Source organism: Rhagoletis pomonella, unplaced genomic scaffold (genome assembly GCF_013731165.1).
Source record: "Rhagoletis pomonella isolate Grant_MI unplaced genomic scaffold, Rhpom_1.0 Rhpom_scaffold_00003, whole genome shotgun sequence".
Taxonomy (NCBI): domain Eukaryota; kingdom Metazoa; phylum Arthropoda; class Insecta; order Diptera; family Tephritidae; genus Rhagoletis; species Rhagoletis pomonella.
The window spans coordinates 81626351-81651238 of record NW_023458557.1 but is presented as its reverse complement, the minus strand read 5'-3'; the positions used below and the strand labels follow the sequence as shown (position 1 = coordinate 81651238).

Genomic DNA, 24888 nt, shown 5'->3' with positions numbered 1-24888 from the left:
ACAGAAAATTCTAAAGAGCGAAATACAACATACAAGCGGTTTGACAAACCTACTTTTTTTCATTTCGCCATACAACATACAAACTCGTTCAAGCGGAGAATTTTAATTTTTTCCGGTTCATAATGTAAAAAAATTTGGTCTCTAATTTTTCCCTTCTACGTCCTCACCTGGAGGACTCGTATTTTTCTTGTTATTTACCCTCATTGCAAGTGTCATGTCGAGTGCAAGGCGGCTTTCGAGAATCGAGCCTAAAATTTCGACTCGAATTTTTAAATAAACATGGTGGGCTATGTAAAATTTTGTGCTGAACACTTAGCAGATGGCCCCAACTGTTCCCCGTTTACGTATGTTCAAATATCTGCCAAAAATCCTGTACAAAGAATCTGTTACTGAACTTTATTTTCTACTACGATTTTTCACATCATGTACTCGGATTAATACATCCGGGAGTTCTAACCCCGCCAGTGCATAAATGTCCCAAACCGGTTCGAGCTAGCGGTGCATTTTGGGCAATTTCCCAAAGCAGGCAAGGTGGAATATAAACAATGAAGAATTTACAATTCGTGTTTCGGCTGAATTTCGACCTAGAAATAATTTAGTTTTCTTTGCAAACCATTATAAAGTTTTCAACAAACACTATTCTGAAGAAATGAATTGCGAGTGAAAAGTGTATTTGAGGGAGGCATAAGGAAATTATGGGTAGATTGTCCGCTGCCGTAAAGTACGGTAAGCAAATATGTACATATAAACATACATCTACATATTGGATATTGGCACAATCGGTTAGTTAAATAAATTATCACCAATTTTAATATGTAAAACCCTAAAGTGCTTACTAAATTAGCGAAAATTATTAGGAGCTTGCGAAAAGAGCACTAGAGCTTACCGTACCACAATGGCCATTGCCTACGTGTGCTCAATAATTTATAGGTATCGATCCATTGATTTTTTCTACATATATACGTACATATTTATTTATATGCTCATGTAAATTAGACATCGTCGAAACAAGCAATGCAGAAGTTGGTTCGGCAGATACGGAAAACAAGACTAACCAGTACACATTCGATGGATGTTTGTCAAGAAGTGGCACAGCCGGGTGAATGCTGGCGCTATTTTGATTGGCTGCTATAAGCAACACTATTCTATTGTACTTTATTATCATTAAGTTATTGCTTAATACCAACGGTGTTGCTAATTTAATTTACATCAACGAAAACATATCTTGCCCTGGCAACAGTTTGGTTTTGTCAGCAGGCATTAAAGTCAATTTTCATTAGCAGTAAAAGAGGATCTTTAAAATACACTACAGGTCCATATTTTCAATTTTTTTATTATTAAATTTCCTTGAGCTATTTATGCAAGCACATATTTTTCTTGTATCGTCCTCTGCAGCAAGAATACAAAAATCCATTGAAAAGGATATGTTGCACCGCTCTGTAGTGGTTGTTGTAGCAGTACCTCATGTGTTGATTGGTTGTGTGCTAGTTGGCGGTGCTTTTCCGGGCTTCCCCGGTCGATGTAGTAACGTAGAACTGAGCTGAAACTACTGCAAATATTCAGAAGTCGTCCAAAATACGTGCTTATCTATACGTAGTACTTTTAATTCAGTTTTGATTGAACATTTTTTCCCGTTTTTTATATAATTATATGAATCATCCCTTAAATAGCCGACTATTGTATCACTTAAAATCTTCGCAAGTGCTTTAAATAAACACAAACGGAAGTAATTTTCTTCTTATCTGCTCACTATCAATTTTCTTATCAGGAGGCATGCCTACCCCACTAACACTTTGCGTAATTGCTATACTCTACCATACTCCAGGCACTTTTGTTTTGACAACATAACATCTGTGTACATATATTTATACATATGGATGTATGTATGTTTGTAAGCACAAAAAGGGCATGCCACGTACGTATCTGATTCTCAATGATACGCTTGTCTTAAATGATAGGCTTGGCGCACAAGAATTGAAAAGGCAATTCACTTTCACTGTTACTTGCTGGCAAACTCTGGCTCAGGGTCGCCCAGATATCTTGTACAGGGCAGACCAGTTTAGTTAAGACTTCTGCATTCTAAAAACCATTAAAACAGCAGCTCTATAACGCAAAAGAAGCTTCAAGCTAGGGTAAGCACTCGCTGCTGGTTGGCAAGTTTTTGTCTTGGTGTTTTTTGTTTTTGTGTAAAGCTAATTTGTACGTACACGAACCGCCTGGAAATGTATGTAGTTTGGCAGCAACCACAAAAACAAATCAAAGTAAACAACCAACCAAGCGAAGCGATTAGAGTCAGACGTCCAAGTAAGCTATTGGCTTGTTGGCGCACTTATCGCACCTACAAGTGCTCACTTGAGCTCAGTAGCGGTCGAAATACGTTGGTGTGCAGTTGCGTTGAGTTGGCGCGTTCGAGTAGCATTGTTGTGTTGAAAAATTCGTTTTCGTTTTCGCACAAGTATCGTTTGGTTTTTTGTGTTTTTTTTTTGTTTGTTGTAAGATCATTTTTTGTTACTTATTTCGACATACATAAGCGTTTTTTTTATCTGGAGTTTTATAAAAAATTGCCAAATTATTGTAACATTTTTAAACACATTTATAAAGTGAGCAGTATATAAATAAATAGCACTGAAATCTTTGCAATAGCAACCATGCCAGTTTATGACGCACTGTACGAGCGCCTATCAAAGGTGGGCCAGGAGCATTTACTTAAGTTCTGGGAGGAGTTGACACTCGATCAGCAGGAGCTTTTAGTGCGTGACATTGAGGAACTTAATCTTAACGAATTGAAACTCTATTTCGATCGTGCAACTGAGTCATTGCAAGAGAATGGCATTAAACTGGACGATCGTATGCAACCAATACCAGAATCGAAGTTGGTCAGCATTGAGCGTACGGCGGAAGAGCGTCTCAAGGCTTACGAAGAAGAGGGAATGCGACAAATTAGCGCTGGACATGTAGCTGTGCTGCTGATGGCTGGCGGACAAGGTAAGGCAAAGCATAATACATTCATATTTGTTTCAGAGAGAGAAAAGCTTGCAATTTGACATGCATTTGAAGTTAATTAATATTGAAATGCTTACCTTTTATGTACAAAAGTATGTGAGTTCATGCATTTGCATATAATGTGTGATTTGTGTATACTTTTTGTGTGCAAAATTGTATGATATGCATGTATATACGCGTACGTTCACATTGTTACACATTAGCAGAAATTTAAATTAAATTGAATGCGACTAAAATAAAAAAAAAATAAATAAAATTAATTTTCTAAATGATTGAATTGCCAGGCGAAAGAATACAGCGAAAAATACAGCGAACTTTAATATTTGCTTGTAATTGCTATCGTGGCTGTTTTTTAACTGCCGCCGTTGCTGCACCGTTAGCGCCTCTGGCAAAAGGCTGCTTGGCGTGCCTTAAAAATGATAAATAAAATAATAATTAACTTGCCTGTCACGTAGCCACAAACAAGAAATACTCACAAACAAAAAAATACTCTTAAGAGTTACCGTAATACAGCAAACCAACCGCAGGCCATTGTGTAGATCGGCTTTTGAAATGCCAACCGATTTAAAATTTTTTTTTTCGTTTCTCTCAACTGGATTGAATTTATTAAGCCAGTTTATGTGGGCGCGTGTATTGTAACAAAGAAGGAATGCATTAACAGACAAGAATTTAATCTTACCTTGGTTGGTTGGTTAAGCTTTATTGCAGTTAAAATACTGACTCCAATATAAAATGACCCAGTAGATAATTTCAGAAGTTAAAAACCCTAACGAGAGGACTTTTTGTGAGTCATTTGGCCTTCCACCCTAGGTTTCTTTCTATTTTATATGGAGTGGAAAAAATTGAAGAAGTGCTAATTTCGCTAGCCAGAGAAGGCCTTCCAGAAGGGTTTTTGTTGCGCATACACACCTCAGAAGGTCTTTTGGAGAGGATCTTTCAAAGTCATGTCAGATCAAACTTTTGCTTCGTGTTGCGTGACAGATATGCTTTGACAGCTAAGGTGAAATCTCAAGCGAAAATATGGCCAACTCCCATCTTTATGCGCCCGTTGACAACCAGCTGGTTTAATTTTTATTCTATTTCGCTCCGCTTCAAAGCATTATGTAGTAACATAAAAACTAACATCATTACTAATATCTTTAAAACTTAATTTACAAATATCACAGCAATTTTCACGATTAAATAATCAGTGTAAACGTGTTCCCAAGGCGTTCATTGTGACATACCATCTAAGTTGTTGTTGTAACAGCATACAGATTCCCCAAAGAGTTTTTGGGGAGTGTTGCCGTAGTCACAGTCTTTGAAATTGCCTTAACTTCGCGAGTACAACCAGTGATCGGACTTCTACCACAGAAAGCTTAGATTAACTGCCTGCTAATTACAACCATAAAGATAGTTGTTTTGACTCTAATTCAAAAATAGCTTAAAACTGAAAGCATTGTAATTCTAAGTAGGTGAGGCAATTGTATCAGTTCTTTGTTTTGTAATGTAAAAGAATCCATTTAACCGGTTCCAATGATATGCAGAAAGGAACAGCCTAGAACACGAAATGTTAAATGTAAACAGGCCGAAATTCTACGAGAATTACATACATATGTATATAGGAGCACCTACAAAGATATATCAAATGAATCATCTAATTAAGCGCTATACCTTAACATTTTTTTATGTCAATACCCCTGAAGATAAGCTGGGTAAGTCGTATTAAGTGAAACAATTCTACAAGTTCAAGAAGGGTTGAAAAAGGGGCTTCCATGCATGCCTTTGTTAAGGAATTATTTATTTTAAAATAGAAATAAAACATTTTTGATATAATATTTAAGGAAGAAGCAACTTTAAAGGTCGTTTCAGATTAAAATTTGTCGCTAACTTTGCCAGCAAAGCGCAAAAATTAGACGTTATGTCCGTAACCGGAACAACCCAGATTTATATGTAGCCGTCCGACCAACCATTTTTGAGCTATAGAGCAGGAAATATAAATGTTCACAAAAAAAAAAAAACCGAAAAAACGAATTGAAACCGGGAAAAAAATGTTCCGTGTTATTTATATGGAAAATCGAATTTTCGAAAGAGCTAAAGTATCAGATTTTCAGGTAGTACAGGGAAAAAAATTATCGCCAATAAATGAAACACCCTAACATACATATATACATAACTATTTGATTTGAAGTAATAGAGTAGATTGTCACTTAAAAAGACTAGAAGGCGTCAGGTGGACCCCCAGGGGTCCACGGAAGACTCGACGGGGGTCCACGGTGACGTGAAACAAATATGGGGGTCCATGAGTTGTAAATGGGGGTCCACGAAGATTTATCTGGTTTCGATGTAAAGAACCAAAATGGTTGCGCAAATGGTCTTGACGCACTGCTGCACTTACCGTCACTTTGTGTTTTCATACGTGGGGAAGCCTTAAAGGCCACCTGCAGACTAAAAAGAACCGAATGCTGGTATGACAATGAGTGAGGCGCGGCGAAAATTTCTGGCGGCAGAGATTTAAGCTCTTGTGTATTTTCAATGCCTGTAGCATTGTACGCCACCATTACCTTTGTAGAAGAGATTCTATAATGTTGAGTTCCCTGAGACTGAATGCTGGTTTGATTCCATCACTGAGACCGGACTCACACATTGTCGAATCTTCGCTGATGGCTCCAAAACTGACTCTGGGTCATAATCTGGGGTCTTTTTCGAGGTTAATGGAGATAAGATTGACTCTTCTGTAGGGGAATATCTTCGGTCTTCCAGGCTGAGGTAATTGCAATACTCAAAGCCATGGACTACGTGGTGGAACATATGTGGAGGGGAAGGAGTTTACGTGACTGCAGTGATAACCAAGTTGCACTTAATTGACCAGCCCTCTATTTAAGTACTTCCAAAATAGTTCGGCAATGCAAGTCTCGACTAAAATATGATGGTGAACATAACGAGGTTGCTTTACTCTGGGTGCCTGGTCACTCTGGAGTACCTGGTTATGAGACATCTGATTATATGGCCAGAGTTGGCTCAGACCAGGCATTCCTCGGCCCGCAACCAGTTTTAGCACTCCCACCTTCGGCAATCGAAGCCACCATCAGAAACTGGGTGCAGGTGGGCAAAACTCATGTTGCCTTCAATCTCACAAGGTCTATCTAATTTTTTGCTCTCACTGAGCAGACGACACTGCAGACAACTTGCTGGACTGCTGACTGGTCACTTCACATGGCACAAACACCTGACTGTGATAGGCGTAAATGACAAGTCCATTTACCCATATTGCTTTGAAGAAGACGACATGGTGGCACACTTTTTGTGCTTCTTGCTTGCTTGGTTATTTGTCATCGATTTTTTTTAACTCGTTCTTTTCTCTATTGTCAGTTTCTGAATTAAAAGTTTGGCGTAAAAAGCTTAGCTGTTTTGATGTGTTAAGTTTTGTGTTTTAAAAATGTGATAAATATTTGTCGCCTCACTTTAAAACTCGGAGCGATAAAAATAAAAATGATGCCATTAACACAAATAAACTATTTTACATATACTCCACGTGCAAAGTCATGAGTGAGCCGAACATTTGATGAGTTTATGGTGAAGATAATGTAAATAACGCTAGCGCTCTCACTGCTCTTAAAAAATATAACTCTTCCGAGCGAGAGAGTATTTTGATGTATTTACGAGCTCTATTTTTTAAAACCTACAAGTGTGTAATCATCACATTATTTTTATAAACAGAACACAAGAAAATATTTTATTTTTATTTTGGCCACTCTAAGTTTAGTTTTTGAATTCACCCGCGATGAAAATTTACATTGTTAGATCTAGTTTTCACATTTAATTTTTTTACGAGCTTTGGGAAACCCCTAAATTTTTGAAAGGGGTCTACGAGAAAAAAAAAGTTTGGGAACCTCTGATCTAGACCATACTTAGACGACATAAAATTGCCACAATTTCAAAAGTGGGAACCACAAAGTGTTTAGACACCTTGTTATATTGTTTTGTATACTTATGTACATACAGATGCAGCGATAAAGTTATGATCTTTTTTTACATGTTTTCTTGCTGCCGACCTGTTAACTTGAATCAATTCTATGATAAAAAGTACAACATGAATTTTTGTTCAATTTATAGTTGGTTGCAATTAAGTGTAAACATTTCAATCAATGCTCTAGTGATTCGATCCCTTGTATAGCCCTTCGAGAGTACTTCTGCCGTGAAAACGCTTCTAAAAAAACTATTCTGCCGTTCAAAGTCAGCTTAAAAATGTGGGTTTGTGTGACGAATTCGACAAAACACTTAGCAAAAATGTGATTTCTAAACAGTCTAAATATCATTGATTTACTTTAATTTGCAGTTTGGTAAACTCCGAATTGATATTAGACCCATGGTTTCTTTGCCAAATTTGCTTAGAATTACACGTAAAATCCTTCTGTGCTATACGCGCGTAGTCGAAAAAATCTGCCATACAAATTGACCCGCCCTAATATACATGCTAAAAATACATAATACTAACTCAAAGAACTCATCTCGCTGACCTCGCCGTTTTATACTTGTCTTTAGTGCATTTGCATATGAGTTTGTATATACCCCAGTAGATAATTTCAGGAGTTAAAAGCCCTCCGAAAGGCGAAGAGGCCTTCCACTCTACGTTCCTTTCTCCTTTCTTTTTTGTATGGAGGGGCACAAATTGAAAAGCTTCCTCTTCCGCTACCCATAGAAGGCCTTCCAGAAGGGCTAATATAGGACGTACTTCAGAAGGCCTTTTGGAGGAGTTCTTTAAAGTTGCTTCTTTAATTTATAACAAGTAATTTTTAGCAAAAAAAAATCCGACTTAAAAAAAAAATATATATATATATCTATATATTTCATGATCCAATGATCGGATCTAAACCAAATTAGTATGGGACCACCTCTGAGACACTACCTTTCCGTTGCAAAAATTATTGAAATCGGTTGACGTTTTTGGAAGTCGGTTAAAAATCATACATCTTTGAAGTATTTATTATTTTATGTATTATTGTAACTTAGCATTTTTATTGGAATTCATTTGTAATGTTAAATAATAAAAATGTATGCATTCGCGTAAATTGTAAATGGATAAGCCCTTCTAGAAGGCATGCGAGGAAGTACTTTTTCAGCCCTTCTAGGGTAGGCCTCTTACGATGGCTTCACTTAAGAAGGCCTACCTAAATTATCTTCTGGGACATATTTATGTCCCTGGACATAAAAAATGATTGCCATTACACGCTTTATTCATTCATTCTAATAATTTTGTAATAACTTGACGAAAAGGTGAATTCTAATCTTTCTCTGTGAGCTCCTCAAAGCAGGTCCCTTTACAAATCAATTTAAATTTTTAAATTATAAAAAAAAAAACATGAATATGGATGCACACATATTTGAAATAGATACAAACACGTATATTTCTTTCTCAGATTGCTATTTAGCATTTACGTCAACCTGCGCCCAAACTCGACTGCTAAACCAATGAAGAAACAAGTTTTAAAGGTCGCCCAGCACCTACTTAGCCTGAATCTAGCATTTAATAATAAAAAAAGTAAAAGATTATATTAATTTTTACAAAAATTTAAAAGATACTAATATTTATACTTTTTTTTTTTATATGACGACACACTATCGTACATACATATGTACATACGCTTTGCACCTATATATCGCCCGCTTAGTAATATAGGGAAGTAACTCAATATTATAAATTTTCGAGATTTCATCTTCCAATTAAAAATCTTGATAAGGAGAATACATACATATGTATGTATATATGTACAGTCTAAGAGATAACTAAATTTCCCAAAAATGTCGAAGACAGATGGAGAATCTGTCTTTTGGTATACCAACTATATGAATTGATCAAACTTGAATTAAGTTTTCCCACAGAATTGAAATTTTTAAATAATTCTTTATATTACTAAACGTGCGATATAAAGTGTTAAATATTAAGAAATATCTTTTAAAAATATTATAAAAACGTTGCTCATCCATAACTCATTTTTATCTAACTCATAAATCTTAACACAGCTTTATCTCACTCTGAAATCACTTTATATTAATGCACTTCGTTTATATTAATCATTTCTTTTCTCTTCTCTTCTCGCCTCCCCACCCTCCCCCTCATTTAGGCACCCGTTTGGGTTTCGCTCATCCCAAAGGCATGTACGACGTGGGTTTGCCATCGAAAAAATCACTATTTCGCTTACAAGCCGAACGCATACAAAAACTTGAGGAATTAGCTTATGCTGCTACAGGACGTCGTGGTGTTATTACATGGTACATCATGACTTCGGAACACACCATTCAACCGACATACGAGTACTTTATGGCCAACAATTATTTTGGTTTGAAGAAGGAGAACATCATACTCTTCGAACAGGGTTCATTGCCATGCTTCGATTATGATGGACGCATTATATTGGACGAAAAGCATCGTGTAGCACGCGCGCCAGATGGTAATGGAGGACTATATCGGGCATTGAAGCAACAGGGCATTTTAGATGACATTAAGAAACGCGGCGTATTGTATTTGCATGCGCACAGCGTGGATAATATATTGATAAAGGTCGCCGATCCGGCTTTTATCGGCTACTGCGTACAAGAGAATGCCGATTGTGCAGCCAAGGTGGTTGAGAAATCAGCACCGAATGAAGCAGTCGGTGTTGTAGCTATTGTGGATGGCAAGTACCAAGTGGTGGAGTATAGCGAAATATCCGCGAAAACCGCCGAGATGCGCAATCCCGATGGGCGGTTAACCTTCAGTGCTGGCAATATTTGCAATCACTTTTTCAGCGCTGCCTTTCTATACAAAATTGGTGAAACATACGAAAAGGAATTGAAGTTGCATGTTGCCAAGAAGAAGATTCCCTTCGTTGACAATTCAGGAAAGCGTATAACGCCTGAAAAGCCAAATGGCATTAAAATTGAAAAGTTCGTATTTGATGTGTTTGAGTTTGCACAGAAATTCGTGGCTATGGAAGTGCCACGTGCCAGTGAGTTTAGCGCGCTGAAGAATGCTGACAGCGCAGGCAAGGATTGTCCGTCGACAGCGCGTGCTGATTTAGCACGTCTGCACAAACGGTATATCGAAGCTGCGGGCGGCATTGTGCATGGTGATGAATGTGAAATTTCACCATTCGTCAGCTACGCTGGTGAGAATTTGGCACCACTTGTTGCTGGCAAATCTTTCACAAGTCCAGTGTACTTGCGCAGCAATCGCGATCCCTACCATGGACACCTGTGACACGTTTTGATGAAATACGCTGAATATAACTTGTTGACTGATGATATGTATGTAGCTGTGTAGAGTCGTAAATGCAGTAGATTTTAGATTTTACTAGCTCTGTTATGGTTTCTAATAGTACCCACAGTAAAAACGTTAAAAATTAATAATGCAGAGAGAAATTTACTGGGCTCTGCAGCATCTATTTAAGTAGATTTGTGGCGTGCGTGTATTTCCAAATTAGACTTTCAGATGAAATCAAGAAAAGCTGTTATTTGACTTTTTGAAGTATTTTATGAATTTGCAAGGCAAAACCTGAATATTCTACTTAACGGTACATTGTTTTTACTACTTATTAATGCGCTTAGATTGTTAAAAAAAAATATTGTATTACTGCGGATTGGATTTTTCTTAATATTTGTTTGTTTTAAATATTAGTGCACATGTACGTTTGTATTAATATCGGCAATCGATTTATGTGCCACATTAACTAATATAAGTACAGTTATATTTGTGTGTTTGTGGAAGTTCACTTATTTTTTCCCATATATATTTTGATGTTCCCATATATATTTTGATGTTAGAAATTACGCATAAACAAATTTAAGTGCAATCCATATAAATATTCATGTACATATACAGATATATACAATATTATGCAATAAAAATTAATTATGTGAAAATATCATTAAATTAAGATTTATGCTTAGTTCTTGTATGACTAATGACTACGTGCTCTAACTAAAATCAGCTCTATATTACCCGGGGTGAAAACCCGACGAGCCCCTGCAATGTAGCACTCTTCCAAACATATCAAGTTATTGGGGAGCTTGCTACAACAACTACTATTGTGCTTTATGGTTATATTATGAAATACATACAGGTGTACAATCGCATTAGCAAATACCACTTTATATTTGTCTTGCACTTGTTAATGGCAAATATAAATTCAAAGAATGGAATTTTATCTTTGGCTCTTGCAATGCTCCTCTGCTAAGGCATTCCGCACATGACGCCCTAAACAGAGTAGTGTAACAGTAATTTGGCCGTTGTTTTTGATACTTAGATCGGTTTGTCTCCTCGTCGTTGTCGTCGTTGGTAATCACCGCTCGGGACTAGTATAATGCAGTGAACTGTCTTACACAACACCCCTCTTCCTTTGGTTTGACCCTATCGTAACCTTTGATGGGCCTACCGCTAATTGAGCATGACGACAACGTTTGAAACGTTCCCATAACAGTCGGGTTTACGTAACCGGACCGACTAAGGACTGTAACTCCAGCATAAATCCCCAAAAACTTTATCGGGAATTTATCATGCCTATTGCGGTATCGGACGGATCCATCCGCACGGATCTAATCCGATTCGCACTGTCATAGCAAGCGAGTGAGAAGGATTAGATTCATGAGAATGTCATCCCTCGGAAGCAGACCTATTCCGGTTCGACAGATACCATTCGCACGAATCTAATCCTTCGCCGTAATCCGTAATAGGCACGTATATGCTGTTACAACAACAACACTAGAAACGTTCCCGGGACAGTCGAACCTACGCAACCAGACCGTTCCAGATTTATGTACATATATCTGGTTAAGGACAGTCACTCCAGCGTCACTCTTCAAAAGCTCTGGGGATGTTGTATGCTGTTACAACAACCACTTTTGAAAAATTCTAGGCTGGCTTAAGTAGACAATAGCAGAACAATGAAGCAGTGGATGAAACTAAACTCACGACATTCTGTACAGCTTCGGAGTTCCTACTCGACCCGGACGCACCTAGTACGCATATTGTATTCCGCATGAAAGAAACCACCACTTCACATACGCCTTAAACCAACTAAACAAAAAACCCATTTCCCTAGTGTCCGACCCCGACGAAACAGCAAGTTTCCATCATCTAGCATTAGTTGAGCTTGACGGCGATTGAAAGATTAACTGATCTGATTTTAAAATTAATAAACTAGAAAACTTGGAGAGTGGCATTCAGTTAGAAGTAACCAATCATTTAAGCCAAGAGGTATGAAAAGACCTCTACCACTTTCAAAATTAACGGCTCATATGTAAACCTATTTGAGGTATGGTTACCACGGCATGGTTATCAATTTTTATATAAAAGTTGATTTTTTGCTCAAACCAGTATTTCGTTTTAAAACCTTGGAATGGCTACATGTGGCAACACGCTTTCGTACCGAAAACTGCAGTGCTGGATACCCGGTTTTACTAACTAACCGGTTAATTAAAAGCTATTAGACTGGCAACGCCGTTGCGAATGCCAAAATAAAAAAGTTAAAGAAAAAAAGACGTGCATTTATTTGTGGCTGCGAATTATTTTTTAATTTTCGTGAATTTTATTCAAGTGTTTGAAGATAAAATTAAATTGCAATGGGTGGTGCTAGAGCGCGCGGACGTGGCCGCGGTCGAGGGCGTGGCAGAGGCAAGAAGAAGGAGGTATGCAAATATGATTAAAAATCTTTTGGCAATATCATTTCACACACCTTGTAATTTCAAAGCCACTCGATGGTGTTGGAGGCATTGCAGTTGCCAACATTGTACTCGAGGATACAGAAAGTTCAAATCAACCACCAGATGTTGGTGAAGATGTAACAATGCTAGATCCGGGTAAGGAAAATGAAGTTGAAACGCAATCTCAGCCCTCCCAAGGCGCAGGTGATGATGTGCCAACTTCTGTAGTACTAGCGCCGGCGGCAGGACCGCTAACTAATGCAACAACGACAGTTGAAGAGCCAGCACAGCCAACAACTGTTTTACCGCAAACAAGTGAGTGGAAATATTCACACATCTAATTTGTTTAATAATTCTTCTAACCATTTCTAGTTGACATGGAAGCCGATATCTCACAACTAGAAGCGCCTACATTCACAACCATATCACGCGGTCCACCTGAGCCCATGTTACGCCTCAAATGGGACCACAAAGTAAATTTGATTGGCGAAAAAGTACTGAATCCCATGATACATTGCTGTGATCAATGTGACAAACCTATTTTATTGTATGGTCGCATGATACCATGCAAACATGTATTTTGCTTGAAATGTGCACGCTCGGAACCCATTAAAACTTGTCCGCGTTGCAGTGATAAAGTGTTAAGGGTAGAGCAATCTGGTTTGGGCACAGTTTTCATGTGCACGCATGGCGGTAGCCGTTATGGCAATACCGGTTGCCGGCGTACATATTTATCGCAACGCGATCTGCAAGCGCACATTAATCATAGACATATTACGCAGCCACCGGTGTTGTCACAACAACCACCAATATCTGCTAGTGCTTTAAGTGGAGGAGGAGGCGGCAGCGGCGGAAATGAACTGAAGTCGTCTGATGTAAATATGGAAGCTGTATTCAAGAGTGTCAGCGGCAATGTACAACGAAAAGTGAGCACTGTTAACATACTACCTTTTCAGTATTACCTTAATTAAAAAATTTATCACACATATATTTTCCACACGTAAGCTTTCGGAGTCGTCCACCACTGCAACAACCATACAAGCGCCTTCTGCTTTATTAACACAACGACGTGCCACAACCATTGGTAATATACCACCACCAGGCTCTGTCAGCTCAACATCCACCCAAGGTTCAACTCATTCGTCGCATTCCTCTTTGACACAGGCCAATATTGCCCGTATTAATACGGCTAACGAACAAAATTGTCATCAAGGCAAAGTAGCGTTACATCAAACGCTTAAGAAAACGCCTATAACACAGTCGCACCATCAACCACCCGAAAGTGTGGCTGATGCGTCTTACTATAGCAGTGTACTAAATTCATTCGGCAGCAGCGATGTGATGGAGCAAAGTGGGGGTGGTAGTGGCAATATTGCATCAACATCACAAACAACAACGCAAAATCCATGGCAGGCGAATCAGTACTATCGATAAACGTGGAATTAAAAATGCGACTAGGATTTATTTTAATTCTTGTATGGAGCAGCAGCTGGCGGTGGTACATGGACTAGTTTGTAACGTAAGAATTATAAATTGCAATTTTAGTGCCGTTTTCTCAAGTAGAAGTTCGAATTTTTCTGCCCTGCATTCACATTTTTTGAGAGCAAAACTTGTGTTTAAAGGTCAAATCAATTATAAAACGTACTTGAGAAAACGCCCCTTAGTATAGTAAACACTTTTTGGTATTTATAAACATAGCTATCTGAAAAATAGCAAAAAAAAACATATATAAAAAATAAACATGAAATACCGCAAGCACTTCACTACCTACGTCTCACCTCACTAATCGCGTATTTTGTATTAAGCGACTTAAAATAAATAAATAATTTTGAAGTAAAACATGCTTCAAAGACTCAATAAATTTCAGTAATAACTTTTAAGTGTCCGTTAATAGAACTTTAGATTTTTTTTAATTTTTAATAATGCACCGGTTGTCTCCTGAAACTATGTACTCGTATATACAATACAATTAAAATTGGAATATATACTTATTAAAATATGTCTTATTGTGTGCTCATCGGAAATGCGTTGTATGGAAGCAGGTGTGTGGAAAATGTCCTCATGTTTGTCAATTTTTATTTTTACAATTCATCAACTTGAAATACATAGTGCATAATTATCGTTTATGAGAAATATTCTAACAGGTAACATTTTGCAAAATTTCCATTTGCAATAAAAATATCCTAATCAATATCTAAAAAATGGCGTTCTCCATTTTTGGATGTCTCCTTTAGCTTCCGAGATATTGAGTAAAAATTGCCGTTAATTTAGTAGAGATTTTGATCACATTTTGTACGCTCATATTCTTACGACAGTCGGGTCTACGTAACCGGAACGACCCAGATTTATATCTGGCCAAGGACTGTCACTCCAGCAACACTCCCCAAAAAGTCTTTGGGGAATTTGTATGCTGCTACAACAACAACACCATCACATTTTGTCGTATTTCAGAGAGATTTACAGAGTGGCGGCCAAATTGTGGATAAATGACGCTTACGAAAGAAAATCCCTCATAAACTCAAAACTAATTAACAATAAACATTAAAAATTAATAAAATTTAAGAATTTTGTGAACTAGTAACATTTTCAGAGACTTTGGAGTAAATCTATCTTCGCGTTTTTGAGAAATTGCATTCCAAACTTCAAACGCGATTTCCCACAACCTGCTGAAATTAACATACGACAATCTTTTACCCAGGCGACGATAATATGTAGTTGGTTTCTTTATAGGTCGCTGAAATTTTCTTGCGCGTTTCCTAGGGTAATTTTGATTTTAGCACACAAAGAATATAATAGAAAGGAAAACACCGTACAAATACCGTCAAATTTACTTTAAAGATGCATTAAAAAAAGAACTATTTGAAATAAAGAGCATCAAGCGTATAACCTTACATTCTACAAACCATGTTTTCAGAGTATTCTGAATAGTAGAAAAATCATAAAGAATTCGTAAAGATCTCTTCCGATTTTTTGCCGAATTTTCTAAAATGAAACTAACTGTGCACACCTCGACTCTTTTACGAAATTTCGGAGGCAAATCGGTAAAATAATGGAAATAATGCTGCGATGTGAAGAATTTGTTTTTCAGAATTATCTTTAAAAAATTGTACAGAAATTATGGATAGAAGTTATGGATTTTCGTTTTGTTTTACAAAAGTTCTGCTTCATTCAAAATTAAAAAAAAAAATATATATATATATATTACACATCACGGATAATCCCTTTTATACCATTAAAGTTCTTACAAAATCGAAAAGGCAACCTAAACTAACTTTTAAACGCATAATTAGAAATTCGCTTTTCGTCTCGAAATGTAGAACCGACCATTTCTTAACATCATCCACATTTACCAACTTTATGAATGTACCTACGCATCTTAAGTGTGCATTCAATTTGTGGTGCGTCTTTTCCATATACACATTTATGTAAATATATATTTATCCGTGTTAAATAAAAATATCAAATTACGTTGTAATGCCTATCCGTTTACACACCTACTGTTGCGATTCGCCACTCAAATCGATTAGCGCATCATTAAATGCTGTTGGTACGCCGGTACTTGTACCACTTCTAGGTGGTGGTGCTGGCATGGGTATCGCTATCGTACTCATTGTACTAATCATACGTGGCTCAGCACGCGCTGTGGTTATAGGTGCCGACATATTAGCACCAACATGCTGAGATTGTCTCAGAAACGTTGGATTCATTAGTGCTTCTGGACTGACATGCTCTTGTGTGTGTCCATGCCCATGCGGATGACTGTGCTCATGACCGTGGTGATGTTGATTGTGGTGATGCTGGTGTTTATGATGATGATGTTGATGCTGATGATGACCTGCCATTGGCGCTCCACCGCTGTTAACGGTAGGAAACGATTTCGGCAATTGATTGTGACGCGCATTATCCGTGGACTTTAATCGCTCACTTAATGCCTTTAAAGCAATTTGCCTACAGAAAAATTTGTTTGCTTGTTTAATTATTTGGAAAAATAGTCCCATCGCATACCTGCGTCGTTCGATGTCATGTGCATCGGCACCCGGAATTTGTATAGACACTGAAGACAAACTACCGCTTAGAGATGCTAAACGCGGCGGCGCTGGTGTCTTGACCACACCCAATGCCAAACAGCATTTATAGATGGGATTTACCAAAATACTTATCACTGGTTGCATCACATTTGGAAAGAAGCTGGCAAATGTAAAGCTTTCGGAACTATCGCCACGCCCGTTTGGATGCCATTGATAGAACCGCAAGTAGATCCAGGCAACAATGAGCCCCGAACCAAACATTGCCGGATAGGTGCCATCCAATAGGTGTATAGCCCACGTAATAATTGACATCACAAACACAGTCAAGGGCACATTTCTACAAAAAAAAAAAACGTTTGATAATAGTTCGATACGCAGGCAAAACTACTTTTTAAACGCTCACCTATTAGTTAATTTTCCCCAGCGCGTTTTGAAAATTAAATGATCAGGCATTATTTGTCGCACTGCCACGCATATTCCTGCTACATAGCCTGCCAATCCATGGATGTGCACGTCAAAGAGTATACTTGGATTATCGGTTACAACAAAATAAAATAAATAGTATATTGTGGTTAATATGCAAACGCCGAAATTGGTCAAGGCAAAAAATTTGAACATTTCCATCTGTCCCCATAGTGGCTCCAGCATCTTGCCACATAGTCCTACAGTGATGACATCGACCAGCACTTCCCACCAATGTAGCTCAATGAAGCAAAATGTAAACGCCGTCCATATCCAGAACTCGGCATTAGGAAGTATCTTGCCAGGAGTCACACTCAAAATCCGCACAGCAGTTTCCGAGTACGATAGCAGGTATCCAAAGCCAGTGACAACACAGATAAGCGTAATAACAGGCGACGTATTGTGTAGCAACGCTGAAAATTGCTGTTTTAGGTATTGTATATTGCGGTGATACGCCGACATGTTTGTTTACGGTCGAATACCACTTTTATGCTTCCAAATTAAACTTTTTCAACACATTGAATTGGAATTTGTAACGAAATTGTTGCTCCCCAAAATAAGAATTGTATGTGATTCCTCAACAAAAGCAAATGCAAAATAGCCAAAGGGTTGCCAGATTCGTAATTCTAGTAACGATAAGAAATTTTTACTGTGCAGTTTATGAGTACTCGGTTCGAACTTTACTAATGCTAATACAAACAAGTAAGAAAGTCTAAGTTCGGGCGGAGTCGAACATTAAATACCCGGCGCAAGTATTAAATATATATTTTTTTCACCTTTCCGAAACCTACCGCTAGATGGTAAGCCGGGGTGTATCAATTTTGAGTAAATTAGCGTCCTTAAATTTCGAAATATTGCAGTTTCAAGCATTTCTGAAATTTACCGTTATATGAAAAGCGGCCGTAATTTTAGTCCGATTTCAATAATTTTCAACGTTTTTCTTTTATGTGGTGTGCGGTTACCGATATACATATATGTGATCATAAGTGGGCGGTACCACGCCCATTTTCCAAAATTTTACCATAAACATATTTCTTGGTAAAGAATTGTTGCAAGCATCAATTTTGAATAAATTAGCTTTAATATTTACTGATTTATCGAAGATTCTGTATTTCTCTAAATAACCGTTATATGGGATGTGGGCGTGGTTATTGCGCGATTTTTGAAATTTTCGGCCGTTTGGTATGTTGTACCAATGCCAACAACTGTTTGGAAGAAATTGGTGCAGCGGGTACCAAGATATACACATGTAACCATAAGTAGGCGTGGCTACGCCCATTTTCCAAAAATTTATAATATTCTTATTTTTCGTCTGAAAATTATTGTAAATATCAATTTTTAGTGAATTATCTTCAGTAGTTACTAAAATATCGCAGTTTTCGTATTTCTGGAAATTACCGTTATATGGGAAGTGGGCGTGGTTACAGGCCGATTTCGCCCATTTTCAATACCAACCTACCTTGGATTAACGGAAACCTACATACCAAATTTCGTTGAGATATCTCAATTTTTGCTCGAGTTATCGTGTACACGGACGGACAGACAGACATGGCTTAATCGATTTCTCTATGCATTCTGAGCATTTATGTATACATTTGTCTATATCTATCTCGATTCGTTTTGGCTGTTACAAACAACCGTTATGTGAACAAAATTAATATACCCTTGTGCACAAGTGCGCTCGGGTGAAACGCTACCTAAATAAGTGAAATAATCGTTTCAGTGGAGCTCAGGATGTTTAGTGAGCTCAAGTGATGTCCTATGAGAAGCCCTCGCAAGCCGGACTTATGTTTATTGGGATATGATGCGCTCCAATTTGGCTATCTTGGAGTTTAGCCGACTGCACTATTGGTTGCGCGAGTCTCTAGATTGGTTAAATTTCTGTCAGTCGTTTTCAGTGATTGAGCGAAACAGACCTTGGTCGGTATAAAACTCCAGCTATCCCCAGTCTTCTTTTCCAAATGTGACCATTTAAAACTCATTCTTTAAGATTTTACGATTTTTTATTAAATTTTAAAACTTATTTTCCTTCATTTTATTACAACTTAATATTAAATGTCTAGCTCTTTTATTATAACTTCATTATCTTCTGTATAAATTAACTATTATGTAAACCTTAATATTATTGCATATATTATTACATTAATTGTTCGCCCTAACAGCTCATACGGAACTTGACAACCACTACCACACGATTAGTTGAAGGGGATAAACATTTAAGCTGGTGCGTTATCGGGTTTACAATTAATATAACAATCGAAATAATATTAACATTTAACACAAGAAAAGTCTATTTTTCGTTTGTATGAAGTTGCATGTTACTGTTTTTGCACATTGTGAGGGGGAGGGGGGCGGAAACCAATTTTCATAGCTTGATGGTTTTATTACTTCATGTCTCCGCCATCCCACAGCAGTGAACTCAATTCGTTACAATTTCGCAAATATAAAACAATAATCAATCTTATAAAATTATAAGAAACATCTACCGACGACCATAAAATTGGACGAAATTTTTTATATAAAAAAAGCATAATGATGTAAGAGCAAACTCTTTTGTATGTGGAAAATGATTGTAGTGCGCGATTTGTGGAACGAGTCGGGGACATGAAAATATGTTGAATTTTTGTGTTTCAACTATCCATACATACAATTACATCAAATGTATGGACCAAGTAACAGTACATGTGTAGCGGTAGTCGTTGGGCTCAAAGCTTGTGTGCTTCGAGTGAGTCACATCTTATAAACAACATTAATTAGAATAATGTACAGCGCACCCCCAACTTAAAACAGTAAAGTGCCCATGCCACCCATCTCCGATTGCTCCTTAACGAAGATTTCGAAGTACTGATAGATGATGGTTACAGCCAGCAGAATACCGGTACCTGAACCAATGGCACCCAAAAAGTCAGCCATAACAGATAACGCGCCAATGCAGAGACCACCAAACGCAGCCGCCGTTGGGATGTATCGGTTCAATTCGTGGATCATAGAGTTTTCACGATGGCCACGCATAACCATGTGCTGTTCCTTCAGTTGTTTAGCAACCTATGGAAATACAAAAAAAGTGCATATTAATAAAATGTATTTTCCGATAAAAGTTTTATCGACTTACATCTTTGGCTGAGCTGCCAGACACATCGATCCACGTTTTTGAGAAGAAGGCACATGAACCCAACATGAAGACAATGTACAGTATTGCATGTATCGGATCGGTTAGAATGTGCCCTACACTCTCTGGTGGCGACAGGTAATAGCACAGACCTCCAATTGGGTAGGAGCGTGCAGGGCCGCCACCACCAACATCAGCCCAGACACCAAGCAAATTGATAAAGACATTGCCCTGGAACTTGACAGCCAACATTTGTGAGATGACATACAAGTTAGAAACCAAAGCCGATTGTAAAATGATGGGAATGTTTGAAGTGTAGAAGAGCTTGATGGGATAACTGCTGTATTGGCCACGGTAACGAGCTGATTTGATGGGCAAATCCACACGGAAACCTTGGAAGTATATGACCACGGCAAATACCAGCACTGTGGCCAACAAGTTCATCAAATTTGGCAAATTTTGGCGGTAGAATGCTTCACGTAGCGCACGTACTTTGTCGTTGCGTGTGGCCATCAAGTGGAATAGTGCAATTACGGCGCCTTCAAATTCTGTACCTCTGCCGGTAGTGACAGTTGTGGGTGAGAATGCTTTCCACACAATAGTCTCACAAATGTTGGTGGCAATGAAAAGCGAAATACCAGAGCCTAAGCCATAACCTTTCTGCAGCAACTCATCAAGCAGCAGCACTATCAAACCAGCAGCAAACAGTTGAATGATAATTAGCAAACACACACCGGCGCCAATTTCCGAAGGATCACCATACATGCCTGTCATGACGTACACGATGGCTTGACCAATTGTTATAACCATGCCGAATAATTTTTGTGCACCGTTAAATAGCGCACGATCTTTAGGTGTATCGCCGACCTCAATGATTTTGGCACCCGCCAGCAGCTGCATAATCAGACCGGACGTCACAATTGGAGAAATACCAAGTTCCATAAGTGTACCACGGTTCGAAGCTAAAATCACACGAATCCAGTAGAACGGATCAGCTGAGTCTGAGCTCATGATGCCGAAAAGCGGGATTTGGCAGCAAACCAAGAAGATGAATAGTGTTATAGCAGTCCATAGCACCTTCTCCCTGAATTGAATCTGCAATATATGGGGAAAAAAGTACAGTGCATATTAATAAAACCATGAACACTTATTTTAATATTTTAATATTAACATATGTGATTCATAAATTCCAATGTTTTTAAATATAAGAAGTTCAAGAACTAGTTCAAAACAAGTAAAGATTAATATTAACCTATTAATATTAACCCAAATATTCGCATAACCCATAATACATATATATGTATGTATGTATTTATATATATACGTATGCAATGACAAGCTGCTAAAGATAATCTCCCTCATACGTAATCATAATGAAGTTTGATTAAACTTTTTTGTATTTGTTTCATTTGTAATACGTCGGCAAATATGAAATTCACTGGAGAAATCGTTGCCGAAGTTAAAACAGTGACGTGAATTCGGCATAGCCGAATGCCAAACAAATCTGCTGCTACACGTCGCGCACAAACTGTCAAATTCTGACACTTGTAGCAAGGAAACACTTCTTCGTTGATACAAAAGCAAATTGTAGAAATATACGATTTTCCAAAACAAAGAACTCGACCTAATTGCATGCTAATTAGAAAATATTGGTAAGTAAATTCAATGAACTGATTTGCAAAAAGATGAACTAGAAAACTTATTAGACCTATTACAAGGTTTGGCAATGAACCTCGTTATCTTGATAAATATTGTATGAATGCTTGCGTGGCCTATTTTAATAGAGTGAGCTTCAAGCTATTATTAAATTATTCCAGCGTACTGACAACTTTCTGCTCATTTTCATTGATGATATTATAATTTAAAGAATTAATTCGCCAATAAAATACATACGTATTTCTGTGACAACTTACCTTTCGTTCCGGCTTTGCAATTTCCGGGAGTATGCTGCAGAATGGCTTGATAACTTCGAGGAATTTTACTGCAAATCAAAAGAATAATAATATATATTTAGCAAATAATTCTACTTAATATTTGGTTTATCATTTTAATTATTTTCTATAGATATTAGAGCTCCATAAAATTCGTTTCCCGAAATTGTTCCACAATACTCCAATTTGTATACGTAAGCAATTGTATAGCAATATTTATTCCTTTCACTCTACCGTCGCCGAGTGAAAGCTACCGAAAAAACGACAGCCCCGCACCATCACAACTTCAGCATTAGATTTCACATTTTCACGGCACATTCTGTAATATTTTCCTCTTATTTTGGGCGCATTTACTTACTTCCCATCGTGGCGGTTTATTTCCGTGCGTATCTAATTAAACGAATGCAGTTTTCCACGAAAATGCACAGAAGTTAAACTTTCTAATTCGTACACCAACGAGAGTAAACACACGTCCGACGCAACCAAATTTCTGAAATGAATGAACGAGTAACGGATGAACTTGAAACGAAATCTACTGCTGTCGCTGTCGGTTTTTCGCAAGGGTGTTGTATGGTAGCGTAAAAAAAAGTAGCAAAGCGGATTAGAAGTGAAAAGCGCAACTAAATTAAAGACGCGGAAAACTTCGTAAAACTCGTTGAGTCCAGAAAATTACATGTCTTATCGCAAACAAAACTCTACAAGTATTTGTTTTTTTTTCGAATTAATTCTTCGTGAAAAATTTAAAAGTGTCGGAAGAACGTAACAAATTTTTCCTACGAAATAAAAAGGTACTAAATTAGTTTGCAACCCTCTGCTGTGAGTTGTCAAAGCATTCGGGTCAAGTGGACATGCAGTCGCACTCTTCACACGCTATATGTTTCGTAGTGTGTGAGAGCTAAACAAATATACACTTCTGACAGTTTTTGTTCACGTGACCATTATTTTGGTGCTGCCAAGTCAAGTGCACGTTATAGTAAACTGAGAAAAATTTGTGATTGGAAATTTTAAAAATATCCACTCATTTGATCTTAGCTTCCATGCCCTCATTTCAGAAAAAGATATGCAAATGGCCCTTTTTTCAACAACGCCTTATTTCAGAATTTGATTGAAAAGCACCCTACCTCAGAATTTGGTTGAAGAACGCCCTATCTCAGCTGTCGATTCCAAAACGTCCTATCTCATTAATGTATTTTTATTTGAGATAGGGCGTTATTCAACCAAATTCTGAGATAGGGTGTTTTTCAATAATATTCTGAAATAGGGCGTTCTTCCGTCAAATTCGTAAGTAGGGCTTTCTTGAAAAATTTTCTGATATAGAGCGTTTTCGAACTGCCATCGATACATGGTGCGTCTGACTCGCGAGTCATTTATGTACGTGTTGACTCGCCTTCGACTAAAGACAGTTGATTCATTCATTCCAGGAATCGTGTCGGTGTAATTAACACATAATTATTTTCACAAATACATCTAAACCGACTCTAAAATTAGTTCGAATGTTTAGGTATTTAGTATGATTCAATAATATACGCAATGAACGTTTTTTTCCTACTTCTTTACTACATTTTCACAAAGGGTATACAATTATTTCCTCTTCCTCTATAGTCCTCAAATGCAATCGTTCAAGGCAGTCGGACAACGCAAATGTTAATACTTATCCAACTTTGAGCGTGTGTGAATCGGTAACAAAGTTCGCGGCAAGTAAATTTTTGACAAGTTTGAGGTGAGTAAAATTTCAGTAGCCCATGAAAACTTTGACAGTTGCAAAGATTGCTGCTGTGTGTAATTTTTTGTAAAATAAAAGCTTAAGTTGATGAACTGCAATCAATAATGGTAGATGTTTTCTTAAAATATTAATTTCATTCAATTTGTAATAGTTGTGAGGGGTGACTTTTCATAAAGCGGCGTTCATCCTCCTTCGTTGTACAAATAGCTAAAGATTTCCCACAATGTTTAATAAGAACATGCTTTTCAAGTGTTTTTTTCGTACTCTTTATGAATTTGTAAAACGATTTTGGGTTGCTGTGCCCAAACTTTTCATAAAGCGGCGTCCATCCTTTCGTTTAGAGGGGGCTTTGGGGAGCCACGCCTCCTCCCCTCCGCCCCACCCCTAAATCGTTGCTACCACCCCAGTGATGTAACCTTGGGAAAGGATGAGGTAACTAAAATTCCCTTTCGGTGTGGTAAACCTGGGGCTGCCGCCCCAGTGATGTCTATTTTGGTTACTAGGTGTTTTATAAAAATGTCTTGTATATAAAAATGTATATACAAATTTATAACAAAAATTTGAAACAAATACCATATTTCCAACCGACATTATTGTTAAATTAGGACACAGCAACCCAAAATCGTTGTACAAATTCCTAAAGAGTACCCAAAATTGTTAATGAACAACTTACCATATAAGTAAATCCGGCATACATCAAGATAACCAACCGTTCAGCTATAGAAATACTAAAAATGCTGATTGCTAGTACTTTTTACGCTGATTTTAACTATATAAATATTATTTGCCGCAATTAAAAAGTAAAGTAGACATAAAAGGTAAAACAAAAAAAATTTCATTTTTTTAAATATTCATATTTTCTAAACTGCGTAACCGATTCAAAAGGTAATTATATCAAAATAAAGACAATTAATTTATCTTCAAGCTGATATATAACATGTGTATGTTTTTTTTATATATTTCAGCCAAAAA

The 24888-nt window shown here is 37.5% G+C and overlaps 4 protein-coding genes across 6 annotated transcripts; 2 read left to right on the top strand and 2 right to left on the bottom strand.

Annotated features, from left to right (window-relative positions):
- The first annotated feature begins 487 nt into the window (after window positions 1-487).
- Window positions 488-10621, top strand: LOC118735659 (UDP-N-acetylhexosamine pyrophosphorylase). 3 transcript variants are annotated; one of them, XM_036465549.1, is made up of 3 exons: window positions 488-726; window positions 2644-2985; window positions 9108-10621. In XM_036465549.1, exons 1-3 carry the CDS (start codon window positions 696-698, stop codon window positions 10220-10222), a joined length of 1488 nt encoding a protein of 495 aa, XP_036321442.1. In that variant the 5' UTR covers window positions 488-695; the 3' UTR covers window positions 10223-10621. The 3 variants fall into 3 exon arrangements, with proteins under 3 accessions (XP_036321442.1, XP_036321444.1, XP_036321443.1); XM_036465551.1 differs by lacking the exon at window positions 488-726 and adding an exon at window positions 1333-2132; XM_036465550.1 differs by lacking the exon at window positions 488-726 and adding an exon at window positions 2187-2492.
- Window positions 10622-12475: 1854 nt separating this feature from the next.
- On the top strand, window positions 12476-14529 carry LOC118735661 (E3 ubiquitin-protein ligase Hakai). The gene is made up of 4 exons (XM_036465554.1): window positions 12476-12648; window positions 12711-12978; window positions 13036-13589; window positions 13669-14529. Exons 1-4 carry the CDS (start codon window positions 12583-12585, stop codon window positions 14095-14097), a joined length of 1317 nt encoding a protein of 438 aa, XP_036321447.1. The 5' UTR covers window positions 12476-12582; the 3' UTR covers window positions 14098-14529.
- A 743-nt stretch (window positions 14530-15272) lies between these two features.
- LOC118735660 (transmembrane protein 115) lies at window positions 15273-17761 on the bottom strand. Its single transcript, XM_036465552.1, has 3 exons — window positions 17095-17761; window positions 16669-17028; window positions 15273-16611 (listed from the first exon to the last, which is right to left on the bottom strand). Exons 1-3 carry the CDS (start codon window positions 17613-17615, stop codon window positions 16158-16160), a joined length of 1335 nt encoding a protein of 444 aa, XP_036321445.1. The 5' UTR covers window positions 17616-17761; the 3' UTR covers window positions 15273-16157.
- A 1376-nt stretch (window positions 17762-19137) lies between these two features.
- LOC118735657 (protein transport protein Sec61 subunit alpha) lies at window positions 19138-22945 on the bottom strand. The gene is made up of 4 exons (XM_036465547.1): window positions 22552-22945; window positions 22176-22243; window positions 20266-21357; window positions 19138-20198 (listed from the first exon to the last, which is right to left on the bottom strand). The coding sequence occupies exons 1-4, from the start codon at window positions 22556-22558 to the stop codon at window positions 19935-19937; spliced, it is 1431 nt and encodes a 476-aa protein (XP_036321440.1). The 5' UTR covers window positions 22559-22945; the 3' UTR covers window positions 19138-19934.
- Between the last annotated feature and the right edge of the window lie 1943 nt (window positions 22946-24888).